Source organism: Rhopilema esculentum, chromosome 3 (genome assembly GCF_057945365.1).
Source record: "Rhopilema esculentum isolate cy_ngs chromosome 3, ASM5794536v1, whole genome shotgun sequence".
In the NCBI taxonomy this organism is placed as follows: domain Eukaryota; kingdom Metazoa; phylum Cnidaria; class Scyphozoa; order Rhizostomeae; family Rhizostomatidae; genus Rhopilema; species Rhopilema esculentum.
In genome coordinates this window covers 1,089,408-1,107,355 of record NC_142817.1, presented here as the reverse complement: position 1 = coordinate 1,107,355, position 17,948 = coordinate 1,089,408, and the positions used below count along the sequence as shown (strand labels likewise).

The following is a 17,948-nucleotide window of genomic DNA, read 5'->3' as shown; positions in this document are numbered from 1 at the left end:
GCATATCAACTCTCTGCTTACCAATAGTGTTGAATGCATTCTAAGGCCTGTTGTGAGGAAGGAGGAAAGTCGGCATTAAGGTTGATCTTCAATTTCACAGAAGAACAACCTTATGAAAGCAGAGAGTTTTCACGTTGCGAGCAAAAGCAGCTGGTGCATTGAAAAACATAGCTTGAAAAGTTGGCACTTTTGCGCAATGCATTTGAAAGCATTGAAATGACTCAACGTTATCTAATGGTAAGGAACCCCTCAAATTTGGTTGAATTATAACAATTACAAAATTTCTCAATAGTGTGTACATCTGCATTGCCATTTTTCGACCACTGACTACGCCCCAGCTTTTTCAATTTAGTCCAAATGTATTTTTTTCAAACAGAGATTTTCGTCCATTTGTTTCATTACTATACTAACAGTTATTTGTTTATTTCTTTTATGTACGCCCCACCGAGACTTTATGTACGTTTTTTATTGAGTGAATCTGGAACCCAGGATAACGCCCCTTCTCCAACCAACGAAAGATTTATTTCCAGCCCTGGGTAAAAAAAGCATTCGACTAAAACTTTGGATTAGCAAGACCGAGGGATCAAAACCAGTGCAAATGATAACAGAATTTGCTTTAGAAACTATAATTAACCTAGAAGTTATTTCGATATTTTAATTTTCAAAATCCAGGAACTAAAGATGGGCATTAGCCAATTGTTGTTACTGAAAGTATCAGAATGAAGACCTGGCTTGAGAAAAAATTTGCAGGAATCCATGCATTAACCAAAGCCTGAAAACATATATTCAGCAAACCGTTTTTTCAGAAACCAGTGAAAAACTTAAAAAATTGATGAGAACCATGTGGTCGGTATCAAAAGCATTGCCAATCGTGTAATTTCTTAAATGAAACTTGATTCAAGACTTTGACTATGGAGTCCAGACCTCTCTATTTACCGGCTTTTTCATCTGTATTACTGTTATTCACTTCATAATTAGTATCAAATGAATGGAAGCCAGCATAGTGCAGTTACCTTCCATATGAATAATTAAGCCGATTTCTTATGGCATTTTGGTTATGATTTATGGTTTATAACAAAATTGAGTTTCAGTCGGTTCGATTTAGCAGTTGTCTTTAAAAACTCGAGGTTCAAGACATTGTATTGATGATGTTCTAACTAGCCCAACCCCTAGAGCAGAAGAGTTGTCAGGGGAGTTTAAAAGAGCAATGAAAGCTCAAGAAGAAGACGATTCAGTGCTACAAATCAAATAAATAATCTCAATAATAAAAAATCCTTTACTACATCTACTTTAACAAAATATAGAATCTTCTACCAAATACAATAGCGTGAACTTTCTTTGTACAGCTAACTCCAGCCAATAGCAGAAAGCTGGACGAATAGAAGCAAATAGAAAGTAGAACTTATTAACAAGAGTCACAGCAGAAGCAGCGATTCTGTCACACATGTCCACCTTTTGGTTTCAAGGATAAGGTATAGATTACATGACAGCTTTTATAAGTGGTTATCGATCATCAGTGGCTCATCTTGAGTGATTTAAAAGGTTGTCCTATGTCAATTGGGAGTTTTGAATTGTTTTGCGATTTCTAGGTCTCAAAAGTTTCCAAGGAAACTGGGGTATTTGGTACTTTGGGCATAGATATATAGATGACTGATGTGTATCCTAAATGCCAAACGCGGCTGCGAAGAGAGTAATGCAGCATCACAAAGCAATGCCGTTAAACTGAAAAACCAGTAGAGAGAATATTACTTTTACGATGGCGTAACTGCCTGGGCTATAACTATAGCACGGTGCCTGGGCCAGAAGCCCAATGATGGCCTTATGCTGAATTAGTGATGAAAAAAAGAATATTCAAAAGGCGCAAGAAAACTATCGCTGATCGAGCCTAAATCAGGTCTTCTGACGTGGCAAGATGGATGTGGATTAAACGATGCGGGTTTAAAATCGGGGGTAATAAAAATATCTAGAAATGGAATTACGAGGACTGATCTGGGGAAATGAAAAAGTAAAGTCGCGGTTCGATTTTTGATTGCATGAATCATTAATCATTGTAACAGAAGCCTTTAAAAACGGTTTTTAATATATTTTAGAACATCAATTTTCACTTCTTATGTTGTGTGTTTCAAAAGGCTGAAATCAAATCGTGCAATATCCTTTGTCATTTCAGTTAAGTATTTATTTCAAATCCGCAAAAGGACTGCCTCTAGAGTATTTCTCCTTGCAAATAGGAGTCACCTACGCAACTTGGGTCCTTTTCAACGAAGAAAGCTAAAAGGGTTCAAAAGGCATCGTGTATGTGACCAGGGCATCTTGCTACCACCCATGCATCGAGCGCTCTAGGTTCTAAAGTTTATTTAAAGTCTTCAGGCTACATTATGACTAAGCGACACGGAATAACATATTGCAAAATTAGAAAAAATAAACCTAAAAAATGGAAACAAATTTAAATACGAAAAACGTCGTAATTTGAGCAATTAAATAAAATAATCGACTTGAAATAAACAAATGCAGCATCTATTTAAGACTGTATTCTTGCTGAATATCTACTGAAAAATGTCAAAAATACAAATGCTGGAACAAAATCTTGGAAACCCTTTTGAAAAAGTATGTATTTGAGCATTACACGGCACCAAAAAATCTGAGCATTACACGCAACTGGATCGAATTAGGCCATTATAGAGCTTCCAAGCTCAAAGTACGCTACTTAACTGGAGCAGGAGGAGTGTGTTGCCCCTACGAATTGTTGGAGCTAAATACAATGCATCTTTTTGTAAACTGAACGGGAAATTTTATCATAAAGCACTCAAGAAAATCTTCTGTTAAATTCATGTTATTACAAGCTCAGCAATAAAATTTCCATTGGTAGGAAAAAGCGTCCTTGTCCGAAAGGCATATCTATACTAAGCAACTAGGCTTGTAGAAAATTTTGCTCCTAATTTAACAAGATGCCGCGCTGTGGATTCACCAGCACCAGCACTTGTGGAAAACTCTACCATCCAACTCGAAGTTACTTTTATTGCAACGAACATCTGTTTTTTAGACAAAAAGGTTTCAAGCTGCCAATGTGAAATAAATTTCCATAAAAGTAAGAAATAGGCAACTCAAGTCAATGCAGGTGCCATGAAAATTCATACCCGCGCAATGAATTGATTTTGCTTGATTACCTGACAACAGAAATTGCTTGCTTTACACAATTTCGGAAAATACTGGTAGACAAGGGTGCTGACAAGATTTTGAATTCAACTTATGGTCTTGACGAAATTAGGACTGATTCAACTTTGATCAACCTAATACAAGCACAAATCTCTAAAACGGTCCATTTTATCATAAATGCTGTTTTTGAGTATCAGATATTAATATTTATATGCTAACTACTATTATCAAAACGACACAAGAGTATAAAAATGTATAAAATGCATAAACTATTATCAAACAATTACCACCTCAATATTGGACTAACGAATAAAAAAATATAGCTCAATAAACAAATCTTTCTTTTACGAAGATTTCGTCTTTTACAAAAATCTTTCTTTCCATGTTGGCTAAAACATTCTAAACAATTCTAAAACCTTTTTATAAACTCTGTAGCTAGGATTGAATGAAGCTGACAGCCTCTTAGTTAAATTTCAATCATCAAGACAACGCTAACTCGGTTGGCATTTGCATCTTTCCATTCAACTAACATTTAATTCTTCCAATACTTTTTCTCTTTCATAAAATACATCTTATCAAATCTTTATGATGATGATGATATTAACAAGACTTAACAGGACAGTTAAAAAAGATGATCGTTTCAGAAACGTTTTTAGATGTCTGTCAGCCACTTTGTCGACAGATAACTCGGCATGCACTTGAACTCTGTAACACATCTTATCCAAATTTTCACTCAGTCTTCCAATTTCTTCTTTAACTTTTTATCTCTCATAAAAAATGCTTACTCAGTCTTCTCTCTGACGATTCAATATCCATGTGTTGATGAGATTATCTTTTTGAAGCAAACAAAAGCACATAAGTTTCTATAAAACGTTGTTCCGAAAAGTACTATCAATGTATTCCGTTTTGAGCAAGCAGTTCTATACAATGGGTCACGAAATTGGATTAACCTTGATTCCTATTCTTCTGTAGTTGAATGATCTTTATGCTACAAACTTTGCTGGTTCGACATACCGTTCTGGAACTAGTGGTGCCTGTTCTGGTATGAGTCCCATATCCTCATACACCTCATCGCGAATCGGCAGTGACGTATCTACATTGTCATCATCATCAATATTCTCGTACTCTTTAGCTGCTCCTGTAGGGCAGAGTGGAGATGCCTCTGAGAAGGAGCCCTGGCTCATATCAGCGTATTCCTCTGGAGTTGGATCCGCCATCACAGAGGGCTGGTCAGCTTTTGGACGGCTCTGTCCTGGCACATCATACTTGTTCATTGCTGCCCTTCTTCGAGGTACGGTCAACTACAAAACATAATTTTGGTAACTGATTCGTGTGTGAGCAGAGTAAGAGATTGAGTAAGAGGCAGGTTTATTAGGGTGGCAGGGAAATATTTTGAAAAAAAAGAGCTTTGATAATTAATCATCAAAATCACTCACTTCCATGGATACAGCTCTGGTGAATGTTATTTATGCCAAGTATATATTATGTACGGAATAATTTTCGGTGGAAAAGCTTCGGTCGTATTTATGAGAATTCGGTCAAAATTTTGGTAAGAATTTTAAAAATTTCAGACGAAAGAAAACATTTCGGTGAGTATTGAAATGAGACACTTTCTGTAAGTTATTCCCTGTAAGATCGACTGAAGAAGGGGTCAAACGAAAATTTAGATAAGACTTTACCCTTCAAATCACAAGTAACATCCTTATACAAAAGAGCTAAAAAAAGTTACATGCTCTATCCCGTATCGTCAAGTAAAACTAAAACAAGTTATGGAGGTCTTCATCCTTTCCCAGTTCAACTACTGTCCTCTTATATGGATGTTCTGTGAGAGACGCTTTAATTATAAAATAAATCACCTCCATGAGATGGCATTACGAATCGCCTATAAAGATGACAATTCTGATTTTACAACACTTTCAGAAAAGGACAATGCTGTAAAAATTTACACAAAGAATTTACAGCTTCTGATGACTGAGATATATAAGACATATAATAACCTTAACCCAACATTTATGGAAGATATATTTATTGCTAAACGCCCCCAATACAGCCTAAGGAGTGGAAGCCAAATGCATCTTCCAAAAGTCAGAACTACCACCTTTGGAATAGAAACCATTTCATATCTAGGGGGGGGAATTATGGCATAAGTTGTCCACAGAAATAAAAGAGTCATCAAATCTTGCCCAGTTTAAAACTCGGATAAAAAATGGAAAGGAGAAGAGTGTTGTTGCAAACTATGTAAATGCTACATAGGTCAGGTTGGATTCCTTGACTAGAAAATAAAGAAAATAGTCGTCTTGGTGTGGAAATATTAAAACATCTTTTAACTATAAACGCATTGTAAAATTTAAAAAAGTTTTTTTCAATCTTCAATTTTATTTCTTTCACTAATTAACTAATTGTTTTATATATGTAATCATTAATTATTCATTCTTAATTGCTTTTTATTCTAAACTTTTGTAAAGTAGGCCTAAATTAGATTGTACATAAATTGTACATAGAAAGCTTTATTATAATCACCTACTGTAAATAAATTTATTATAATTATAATTATAATAATTATTATTATTATTACTATTATTATTATTAACATTATTATTATTTTTTGTTAATTTCTTCTGTTTGTGCTTGTAATAGTCTTTTTCTTTGTAAACCCAGGCTAGCCAATTGCAAATTACCTTTGTAATAGTGAAATTTGTAATTGTAGTTTTAATTGAATTGAAAATGAAAAGTTTCCATTATTATAATTATTATTATTTTCTCATTACTACAATTGTAATAGTTTTATTTTGTAAAAACAGGCTAGCCAGTTACAAATTACCTTGTAATAGTGAGATTTGTAATTGTAGTTTCAACTGGAATTCAAATGAAAAGTTTCCATTATTATTATTATCATGCTTCGGAAATATTGGATGGGCTGATAGTAATGGCCCAATCAAGTGACGAAAGGAAGAAGAGCGGGAAGTCAGATCAAGTTTGTCAATTTTTTGTTCCGAAGAAGAGGGGTCATAAGAATCCAAGGAGGGGGGGGGGCGCTTTGAAGGTTAAGCGTTCAAGATTTTACAAGCTCTGGAAAGGCAAGATGTGTACTGCAAAAAAGTCATTATATCTTAATAGGAGAATTTGATAGGGGTTTTGGTGTTTTTGACACGTCTCGGGGTGCAAGGGAAAATGTCTGTAATGACCTTAGAGCAATATCTATTGAAGTATCTGTAAAATATATAAAGGTCGCCAATGCAACGCTTAACTGGACGAAGTTGAACAGACTTAATAAGGTCGGATTTGTTGATGAGGCGAATTATTTTAGATTGAATTTTGTCTAGAAGACGCATAGGGTTTAGAGCCGCCTTCCTAGAAAGGGCAGTACTCCAAAGAAGGGAAATTTTTAACATGAAAATAGTTGAGGTGGTATGAAGCATCCACGTACCTTTGAGAGGAACTCAAGCTTTTGACGTGTACGTTTTGCAAAAGAAGTATGCTAGATTTTCAGTTAAGGTTGGATGATACAGAAAGGCCTAGCAGCGAAAAGATGTAGAAACAACCAAGTCAGTGCCATTCATGAAAATAGGGGGGGGGGACGTTGTGATTACGCTTACGTAAAATAAAAACCTGGGTGGTTTAACTTTTGATTAAAGCTTAAAAGATTGTTTTGACCTTATTCCTTAATATTTGCCAGGTGTCATATGAAACTGAGAAATGTTTCTGAAAGTTTTCAAAACATATATGTGTTGATAATAAAAGGAGGATACAAGTTTCGTCAGCATAAGTAGGGATGGTAGGACATAAAAAGGAGGGATGATAGAGCCAGTGGAGCAACAGCATTTAAACCATGATACTAGCTGTTTGTTTACATCAACTTACACCCATGCATACAGAAAAAAGTGGTTAGGGCGATACGGAAGATACCGAGTACACAAATGAATAAGATGCTGCGTAGGGAAGAAATTCCGACGCTGTCAATGGCGGCGCTAGCCACTAGGCTCTGGGGGGGGGGGGGGGTTGGCAAAACGAAAATTTTAAGGCCACCAGAAAATGCCCTTGTACCATAATAGAACGCCAATTTTATCTGAAGAGAATGCCCATGACTAAAATTTGGTTACGTACAGGCAGCTTAAAAAACAAAGAAATGCATCACAAAAAGTACATTGCCAAAATATTACCCCTCCCCCAATATTATCTTATCGAATATAGACGAAATACAAAATCGATCTTGCCGAAAACTGGGGGAGAACAGAGGCTAGTCTCGTGATAGCTCAAGCAGTTTAAATGACACCATGAAGCAACCATGACATATAAACTGTCAAACAACCATGACATATTAACTCGCCATAGTGAAGATCGAACGCAATTTCAATGCGAAAGGCAACAGGAAAAGGAGGTGATGATGAAAAAATGCTGATTGGGGTTAATAACCAAAGATGGTATTCAAAACAAACATGGCTTACTCTTTACAAAAGGAGAAAATGATCTGACTTTGAGGACAAAGGGCTTTCAAATGAATTTCAGTTCAGGGCATTTTTGTGACCATGATGCACCCTGCTTGATAATATCAAAGGCATAAATCATTTATTCTAATTACAACATTAAGGATTTCCTCCCAACAGATTAAATCAGACCTTGATCGAAGCTATTATCAATCATATATGTAATATTTTGTTGCTTTTGTTGCAAGGTAAGGCAAAGACAATTAGTTTTCTTGAGAATACTTGTTTACGATAGTAGGTTAAATTTCTGTAGAAAGTCGAAAAAGAGCATCCCCATTATTCAAAATTTTGGCATATTTTTCCTCCTGGCCTAATCATTCTCATTATTAAGGTACCTGTTCGTTGTTATCTTTCTTTTCAGGGAGCTCCACTTTGGCGTCTGCGGTGGCATAATCGTAGGTAAGAGCGGAGGCGCCCTTCAAGCCAACCAGATCTATATTATCGATACTCTCGTACAAGTTGCAATCATCAAAGCCTTTCTTGACAACTAGAACATAAAATAACAGCAAACTAACAAATAGTCTCCAATTAATCTACTATACTGAAACTCATATAAAATCTGTAACTTGACGGAATTGCATAGCATTCTCGAATGAAAAATCAAGTGATGGTTTGAGGAAACCATTCAAAATTAAATTTTAAATTTTAGTTTAAAAGTTAGTATTATTCATGTCAAATATGTTTTCATTTAATTTATTTTTAAGTTTAGAAGAGAGATTTGAGATTATAGCTTCTAATTTAGGGCAGCAGCAAAACATTATAAAAAATCGGGTAATTTTGAAACTTTGAAACCACCCACCCTCTCCTCTACAATAAGAAAAACAAAAAAATGAGTTCTGAATAAACACACCATAATGTCAGAAATTCAAGGGAAAATGTAAGTTTGTGGTTTGAATTTTAGAGCAACTGCAGGGTGTTATAGATCGGTTTCGAAACTTAGAGGCAACTACCCCTCTCTTCGCAACAATGAATGAAACTAAAAATGAATTGGAGAACAAACACACCATCGTCATCGGCTTGGCAAGTAGGTCTTGGAGGAATGATTTTTGCTTCCTCGTAGTGTGGTCCTGTACAAAAAGAGCAAAGGTAGAATCGTATTTTATAGTAGAATAAAGTTTACTATAAAAATCCACTAGGAGAGAGTGACCTGTTCAAGAAATTTTGGAGGGTATTTGAAATGATGAGATTGGTTCAACAAATGTTTTTCAAAAGTGGAAGTAATCGAAAAAGTAATTGGGGAAGAGCAGCTAAACTATAGAACATCGAACCCGAAAAGTTACAAGGGTAGTGTATGAAATGTAGCAGAAATGTGACGTAATTACATGTAAGAACATATATACACAGCGAGACATGGGAGCGTGAGGAAGAGAGATTTGTAGAGCACAGGAGCAATTGTATTACAGTGATTGTAGATTACCATCGTTTTTTTCATTGTAATATCTGATAATTGTTAGAAACAGTATAGTGAAATACAAACAGGCTTTGATCTTAAACATTTTTATTAATTCACTGCTTTCGTCTATTGTGAATTTCACTTTTATTCAGTGTAATGCTCAACTAAGTGAAGTCTATTTGCAAAAAAGACTATTTCAAAATAGTTATTTTGAAATCTTAAAAAAAGCACTAAAATAGGTGCTGATGATTTCGAATAGGAAAACCACTTAATGTGGACAATTTATTACAAAGAAGGGTCTGATATTTTCTTTGCGAAGACGAGGGCTTTTTGGATGAAGGGACAAAGATACTTGATGCTTCCGTCTCGAGCGGTTTTGCATGTTCGCAGTTTTCTTAAACAGTTGCGTAAAAACGCAGCCACATTTCAACTAACTGAATCTACAGCTAACAAAGATCTATACCCTGGGTTCCGTTGTGATATAAAACATTTGTCATCATCGAAATGTTTCTTCCACTTGCTCTGCAAAAGAAATCAAAATTTCAAAATGGTAACTTAAGATACACATTATATTTGGCCGTAAAAGTGAATGAAAGATGCATGGACATAATGTTCTCTAAGGATATGACATCAATTAAACTGAAAGCTGATTCATTTTCCAGATCATAGAAAATGGCACAAATTTCGAATGCCTACATAGAGCATGTATTGGCAAATTATATTGACAATGTGGTTAAAACCATATTGGTAACAGAATAAAAAGGCTTTTAAACAGTACTAATTAAATAGCTCTTTGATGTGGTTACAGCTTTAGGTTTTAAGGTCACCATTAAAATTGCCGCAAAAAGCAAAAATATCTAAAAACACTCAATGATAATTTCAAATTAAGTGTTGGGGAGGAAGCTTTTTGTCGGTATTAAGGCGTATGTAAACCTATTGAACACACGTACTTCTTCTTGCATCTCTTTCTGACGAGGACTGAAAGCGAGGCAGCAAGAATGATAAAAAGAACAGCGACTGCAATGATCAAGCCAGTGACTAGCCAGTTTACATTGTGTTTTGATCCAGTGTCACTTTGTTTGCCTTTGGATGACCCCTGAAACAAACATTACTTTGAAATCATGCAGAAGTCCATTGCTAAAAAAAGAAAACGTAGGTTAAAGGCTGATCTTTTAACTGAGAACAGAAGTGTCAGTAAAGTTTCAAAATATCCTCCTACTTGTCAAAATGTTCACCTACATTTAACCAGAGCCTCCAAAACAGGCGAGTAAACCCTTACCACTTCAACAAATTAACACTTCAACATATTTTGTCCTATCCTACATTTAGTATTTTTAAACTGAGTCCCACATTATCTCTCTACTCTCTTTTGGTATCCTAGTGCTGGGACCTCGCGATAGACGAAGGGAGAAGTGTGGATGGCACGACAAGGGTATTTTTAGCGGCTTGCTGGGATGATCAGTAAAACCCTAGACAATCCCCGCCTCTCTGAGAACTTAGTTCTAAGGCCAGACCTACAGAAAACCCCCCTTGTTATCAAAGGGGCTTGGAAAGGAGGAAAAAAGAGGGTAAGAGAAGGGACCCAATGCCCCACCTTTCTGAAAAGTTGGGAAATTAGCATTAAAGCATTTAGGCTCCATTAAAAAAGATCAAAGACTTTCAAAAGGTGAAGATACCCGCTGGCCTTCTCTGGTTTCTGTACTTGGTGTCCTCGGTTTTCTAGTTGAGGCTTGTGCAACTGGAATAGGAGGTGAGTCAGGAACAAGAGGTGAGCCAGAAGAATGAGAGTCAGGAACAGCAGTTGATTTCGTATCAGGAAGGGAAGCGGGAGGTTGGATAACTGACTTGGTTGTTGTTACAATAGACTGTGTTCCTGTTGTCGACGTTAAACTTGTGGTTCGGAGTTTTGTTGTCCTTTTTAATACTGTAGTTGTTATTTTCGTTGACGAAGGAGACTTTTTGGAGGGGCACGTCTTCGGAGATTCCACAGTGTTTTCATTGGTGTCATCTGATGAAAATCAGTATAAAAAAGTTAACTTCAAAAAAATAAATGAAATAATCAGTCGATATGATCGTCTGTTTTTACAGTTATCCAAAGAATACCTAAATCACGAGGTTTACCAGCGAGTGATCCATCCACAAATAATACTCTTCTTGTGATAAATATTGTCCCATAGAACAAGAATTACCCTCGCTGTGCAGGACATAGTATTTAAACGTGGCTTTGACAAAAGTGAAACTGAAACATGAAGCTTTTTATCTAGCACACTTTAGAGTATGAAACGTCAGAATATAGATCATTAAGCCAAAGACACTGATTGGGCAAACTTTATGATTCGCCATGTCATGTGATCACGTTTTTGATTCGCCTATTCCGATCCACAGCTGGGTATATATTTATATATTCATATATCTCCAAGCCTTGACTTTTCGATCTATGTCCTGATGACATTTTACTACATGATCAGTGTCAGACAAAATTTTCAGAATGTTTGCTTTTAAATTCTGCATTTTACACTGGGACCCGGGAAGGCATTTAAAGGCCTTGTGCAACAGTCACGGTAACTGGCCATAGCATAACAGAAATTGCAACACCTACCGTTATAAGAACCACCAACTTTAAAGAGTAAACAATGCGATGCGACTTTTCTTGCTTTGCATGTAATATCCATACTCAGTAACTTCCCCTGCAGCTTGCGCCAGATTGTGTTGGGATCATGCTTCCACTCCCACTATAACAAAATGATAAAAGTTCAGATCTTGATTTTGCCAATATCACTCAATTTGTCACTAAAATTCAAGTGCACGTGAAAACTACTTCATTTGCAAAGCATAAAGACATCTTCCACATTTGTACTTTTGCTTTGCGTTAATGATACAATATCTTATCTTCTTGCATTTGCTCTTTCCTATTCATAAAAATACCACAGCTAAATTTTTTTGCATGGGAGTAACTACTGGGAACTTAATCTATACGGGACTTTAATCTATATGACACAAATTGAATGGAAATTTGCATCTAGATGCGGCCTAAAAAATGACTTGAGAAGATGAATGGCATGTTTCATTGGCTTTTTGGTATAACCGATTGTGAACCAAAAACCGTTCAAAAAGTTTAAGACAACAAGTGTTTAAGCTAGCTCCTGTCTACATCATTCCAATGACATTTTGTTTTAATGTAAAGAGATTCAAAATACTTTATTTACCCAACAGTTTTGCCCACTTTTGTTTTGCTAGTGTCTTGCCATATGACTAAATCATGAGGTGTTTTGACAGGGGCAACTTTTACTAGGGGCATCGTGGGTAATGCCTTTTAGGGTTTGAGTTAAAATTATGATGTAATCAAGCGCATACGCAGATTTTTCCAAGAAAAACATGGCCACCAGTATGTGTCTTTTGCAGCATTACCTTTACTGATTTCAATAAGTTGTTCAGAGAAAAGCTACTATGGCGTAGGCTAAGAAAAGCCAGCATCCGTAATCGAGCTTTGGATAACCTAGAGAAACGAACTGGACGATTTTCAGTGCAAGAGAAGTCTCCTTAGCAACAGTGTTTCAGCAAACATGCTGGTTACTTCATCATAACTGAGTGTCAAATGAGTCAAGCTCAACATTTACCTAACCTCTCTCGGCCCATTGTTGATCATAGAGTGTTTTTTACACACTTGAGCTTTAAAAAGGTACGCTCACATTTATTAATGCCAATCTGTCCTCAGAAAACCTTTTCTGTTTATATCTTCCTACTTATACTGATTAGCTGCTTCGAACTTTTTTGCTTTTCTATTAACTACAAAAATTTTTTTGCCAAAACAGATACAAAATTTCTGACAAATTGCCAAATAATCAATGATTAGAGGCACCCCAGCCAAGATGCCCCTGACTTTTACAAATATTAGGTGACTTTTTTTCTGGTTAATATTCCTATTTAATCTGCCTCAGGTAGGTCTCTTTCCATAGAGGGTGACCATGCAAACAAATTTTGATTAGTGTAGATCAACAAGACTTTGCAATGAAAAAGCAGCTGAATCCAACACCTTCTCTTTGATTTTTAAATTGTCAAAAACGTTGCTATTCCAAAGTCCTCTAATTTAAACAAGGCATTTTCAGGACAAAACTGTTCTCAAGGATGTTTGCCTTAACTTAAAAATGATACAAAAATCTTAGGGATGTGTATATACAATGCTATCTCGTACAGTCATCTCTTCAACCTTAGAACAGAGGTAGAATTAAGGAAAGGTGGCAAGAGGCTAAACTTTTACAAGTTAATTAAATGGCTTCAAAATCGACATGAAAACAAGGATGACTTCAAATACATTCACACTCACCACAAATACATGCTGTGTCTCCCCATCTTCTGTCACTCTCTTTTTCAAGGAAATCACCTCTGAGCAATAATTATCAATCAATTTGATCTTTCTCCCTTGTCTGTTGTAATAATATATAATTGTGGCTTTGCAGAGTCCTTCCACTAGAACCTCTGCCAATGATGGGAATTTAGGCTGAAGTATGATTTTTCCCGATTCTATGTCAGTGTAACTTGTCAATGTAGGAATGTATGATGACCCAGACCCTTGGAGATTAAAAAAGCAACTTGCTCCTAGAAATAGAAAATTCATTTGAAAAATAAGTAATGAGAACATTATTATGAGAAGCAAATAGTTGTTGGAAAACAGAGAATTAAACAATGAAAATATTAGCAGCTTTCGTTGAAATTAAAAACAGCAAGTGAAGGCTAAGGGGGTAGATACTTTCTTTCCCTGAAAAGGCAAGATCTTTTTAATTTTTCAATATCAGCTAGCATTCTGAAGTGAATCATTTGCAAATGATTTAAATATCATTGGGTTCAGCACATGTTTAATAAACTTATTCTTCAAACAATAAATCTGTGACTTTTTTAATAAAAATTTACAGCATCTCAGCTTTAAGATGTTAAATGCTAAAATGGTTTTGGTAACAAAAAATAAGTGCTCTGTCCTTTTTATCATCAAAGATGCATTGTCAGAGCTGCTGAGAGGGCAAGGGGAGTGGGCAAGGGAGGATTGCCCCAGGGCCTCTTCAATAAATGGATTCAATTTTAGAATTGAATCAATGAATTGTAGCACAAGTTTGCCTAAAAATAGAAATATGGGATCCCTATCTTCTGCTTTGATCCAAGGCCTCTGAAACTTTTCATTATCCTCAAAATCTTTTTGCTAGTCTAACCCTTTTGAAAATTTTCTTTGATAGATAGGGAAAAATTATTAGCAAAACTCAATTTTAATAACTTTAATCGTTCTTGGTTTTGATTGTGATGCTAACCATTATGATAACATTACTTTGATTAGAGCAAAAAGTATAATTTGTATCATTTATACCGAAATTGTGAAAAAAATTCTGAAGAATATTAGCCAGGTGCTGAACGTGGGGCACAGGGAGCAAATGTGCATGGGTGCCAAAATATATCAAACCACTTTGATTTTGAGCTGCTTGGCTTGTAATAGTGAGACTTTTAGAGAGTAAACATGCGCATATGATACTTTGGTCTGCATGAATCTCAAAATGTGAACTTGGCATTAGAGATGGCCACATACAAAAAGGGTAAACTGATGATGCATGACAACAGGGTAGAGAGAATCAGGAGAACCTGCATATGGCTACTGGCAAGACCAGCTCAGAGGATTCAACCATCTTAAACGTTGCAAGGAAGGTTGGTTCCAAATAAACCAACAGCAACAAGGCTTCTCATGAATAAGAACCTTAATTTCCCATTAAAATAATACAGGGGTGGTGCCAGCTACTAGGCTCAAAAGGAGGGGCAAACAAAAATTTTCAGGTAAAGCCCCTTTTAACTGTTGGAAAACACCCTTTTACCAACAAGTGATGCCAATTGTACCAATAGGGAATTCCAATGACCAATTTTTTGTTACTTAAAGGCTTACTTAAACTTTTTGTTACATAGTATTACACCAAAAAAGATACTTTCCCCAATGTTTTCTCATCGATACTGGCCAAAATATAAAATTGATCCTGCTGAGAACTGGGGAGGACAGGTGGCTACCTACTAAAGTGATGGTATCCTTGCTGGTACACAAGTCATCAAAAGTTTGTTTTGGGTTGTAGCAGACAAGATGCATCTGACTTAATGTTTTCGGTGGCCCAGATAATATTTATAGTATTATATAAAATATAAAAGCCCCTTTAGGGTTTAATTAGAGTTTGCAAGATGAGTTAACATTGTTAAAACAATTGAGCCTACTAAAATATTTAAATTTGACATCATTTTGCATTTTATCAAATGAACTGAAAATGAAAAATGACCCAACCTGGAAAAAAAATGAAAACTTCTTTAGAGTACAGTGTCGCATGGTACAATTTGGAAACATTCCAGTTCTCCCTTGGACACTTTTTGTGTACAATGTGTCGTATAGCTTTTGGGTGGGATTTGTATGAAAAAGCAAATAAAAACAAAAAGTTTCAAATTTTCCAAATAATGTTGCTAGTGTGAGGTGGCTCAGTGGTGTTCGAGGATGGCTCAGTGGTGTGCGAGGATGGCTCAGTGGCGTGCGAGGATGGCTCAGTGGTGTGCGAGGATGGCTGAGTGGTTTTAGGAAGGGTTGTGGAGTACAGGTCCAAGCATCTGTGGTTCTAGTCACTGAGATGATCAAACTTCCAGGGTGTGGTCACATTGAGGAGATGGACCGGGACACTGCTTGATGGTTATATGAATCCTTAAACCTTTTTTCCGAAGTTACAAATACTACATGGCTAGAAGCCACAACGACAGCACAGAACCCCAGATAATGAGAGATTGGCGGCCACTCACCCCAACATCTGTTGTTAGTCAAAATGATTTAGGTACATAATTTTTGTTATGAACATGTTATTTGCACTCTCTCTCTCCCTCTCCGCCATCTTTCAAGTTCTGGGGGTTATAGAGCCTGCAGTGTAAAAAGAGCAACAACGGGAACTGATGACACGATTTGCCTATGTCATTGTCACTCGGTTAATGAAATTAGAAACGGCAAAGATTGTAATTATTCTTAAAATAAAAATTCTTGGCAATTTCGAGACATCAGTAAGTAGTTGAAATGAACATACGAAAATTAAACATGAAAGGTAGTTCACCTTCAGTTCTCAACAAAGTTGGAATTCTCAAACAGCCTTTTCCCACCGAATAGAAATTTGGAATATGTCCACGGCATTCACAAACACAACAACGTGTGCTACTAAAAAGGCTACCAGAGCACTTTGCACCTCTAACGGAGCAGCCACTCGATGAGCAAATTCCTAACCAATTCCTAGAAGGGTTTGCAAATTTATCAGCTGAAGGGTAAGGTAAAGTTGTTTTCCTTGTCACTCTCCTCTCGATGGTAAACACGGTTTCCGTTGGCAATACTGCTGTCAAAACAAGCGAAACTGCTAAAATAGCACCGAAAGTACCAAATATTTCCATTTTATCCACCAGACTTCGTTGTTAATCAGAACGTCACTGTGAATATTTATCGATAGTGTATGGCATCAAGCGAAAATATCGAGCTTGCGATTTTTGACAAAACAACCATTTCACCAAACTGTGAGACAGAATCAGCAGCAATTTCCAAGCGTTGACTGACAATCCACGGCAAACATGTGATTACTTTATTATTATAAAACAACAGCGAATATCAGCAACAAAAAGATTGTGGAATACTTCCAAGAATATAAGTTTACTTCAATAATACCAGCCTTGTTTTGTTACCTGATTACGTTTCCTTTTGTTCCGCTTCTTCTCCAAATGAGAAAATTTATCAACCTCGCTTGCGAACGAGGAAGGGGTCATCCTACGCAGTTTCCGGCTCTTTTACCCCACTGATCTAAAAAAACCACCCTCTTTGCTCTTAGGGCCAATTATCTAAAAAAGCAGTGCATCCACTCCTGCATTCAAGAAAGTATTTTACGGGTATTAAAAAATTTGTTTCATTATATTTCGATTGTTTTATTTACTCGTCATGGCCGATATCTTTGTAACACAAAATACTGACGGCGAATTTGTGTACCACATTATTGAATCTGAAATAACTTCGCTCAAATTTTCATTATGGTATCTTTTTACTGATGGATTACTTTGGTAAAACTGTAAACTTTGGAAACGTAGGATCGCGCGAACTCTCGATCTCGTACAAATATAAATTGTTTTTAGCTTCGCCGGAAAGACAACAAACCGCAAAAAACTTTTTGTGAGTTGTCGACTCATTTCCGTACAATAGAATACCAAAGTGATGACGTCACAAACCTATATTTTTAGAATTTTTGAATTTGGATCCGATAACCTGAAAGAGCATCATAAAATACCTCTAAATGTGCAAAATCAGTTACAGGTATCACGAACTGCCTGAAATATGGTCAAATGTGTACTGGCTCTTTCCTTATCAAACCTCTTTCCCCATCTACTTTGGGCTCTGTCCATAACTTTCTGAAAAGAGCCAAAATGACCATGATTCGTTGCAAACTTCAAATCCTTCATTAACAAGATCTCTACCGATTTTATACATATTTGACTGATTTTGCATATTTGGAAGAATTTTATAGTTATATTTTTGTTATGTGGTTAAAATTCAAAAATTCTAAAAAATGGGGTTTAGTGACGTTACACTTTAGAACTCTTTAGAACTCTTTACCCATTGTGTTGTCAGCAGATATCCGGCATGTTACACTTTAGAACACTTTAGAACTCTTTACCCATTGTGTTGTCAGCAGATATCCGGCATCAAGACTTGGCCAGACTTTTGTAGGGCTGTTTCTAGAGAAAAACTACTGGGGGCCGTAAATAGGGGTCTAGGGATAAATTTCCCGGAATGTTTTCTGAAGACCACGTTTAGCTTCTTAATCATTTGAATTACTCTATGCTCGCATTAATTTCCGCCGCGGAATGGAGCCTGTATCATTTTCTTTAGTAAGGTA

General features: G+C 36.2%; 1 protein-coding gene across 1 annotated transcript; it reads right to left on the bottom strand.

The window, feature by feature from the left end:
- Positions 1-1,230: 1,230 nt before the first annotated feature.
- On the bottom strand, positions 1,231-17,209 carry LOC135692786 (uncharacterized). The gene is made up of 9 exons (XM_065211083.2): positions 16,134-17,209; positions 13,355-13,626; positions 11,630-11,762; positions 10,707-11,038; positions 9,981-10,126; positions 9,494-9,552; positions 8,642-8,704; positions 7,973-8,124; positions 1,231-4,454 (listed from the first exon to the last, which is right to left on the bottom strand). Exons 1-9 carry the CDS (start codon positions 16,459-16,461, stop codon positions 4,137-4,139), a joined length of 1,803 nt encoding a protein of 600 aa, XP_065067155.2. The 5' UTR covers positions 16,462-17,209; the 3' UTR covers positions 1,231-4,136.
- Between the last annotated feature and the right edge of the window lie 739 nt (positions 17,210-17,948).

Coding starts and splice junctions, on each gene's coding strand:
- LOC135692786 (XM_065211083.2), bottom strand. CDS start 16,461: ATGGAAATATTTGGTACTTTCGGTGCTATTTTAGCAGTTTCGCTTGTT. Junction 11,039..11,629: donor AGTTGGTGGTTCTTATAACG/GTAGGTGTTGCA, acceptor GATTTTCATCAG/ATGACACCAATGAAAACACT. Junction 10,127..10,706: donor AAACCAGAGAAGGCCAGCGG/GTATCTTCACCT, acceptor TGTTTGTTTCAG/GGGTCATCCAAAGGCAAACA.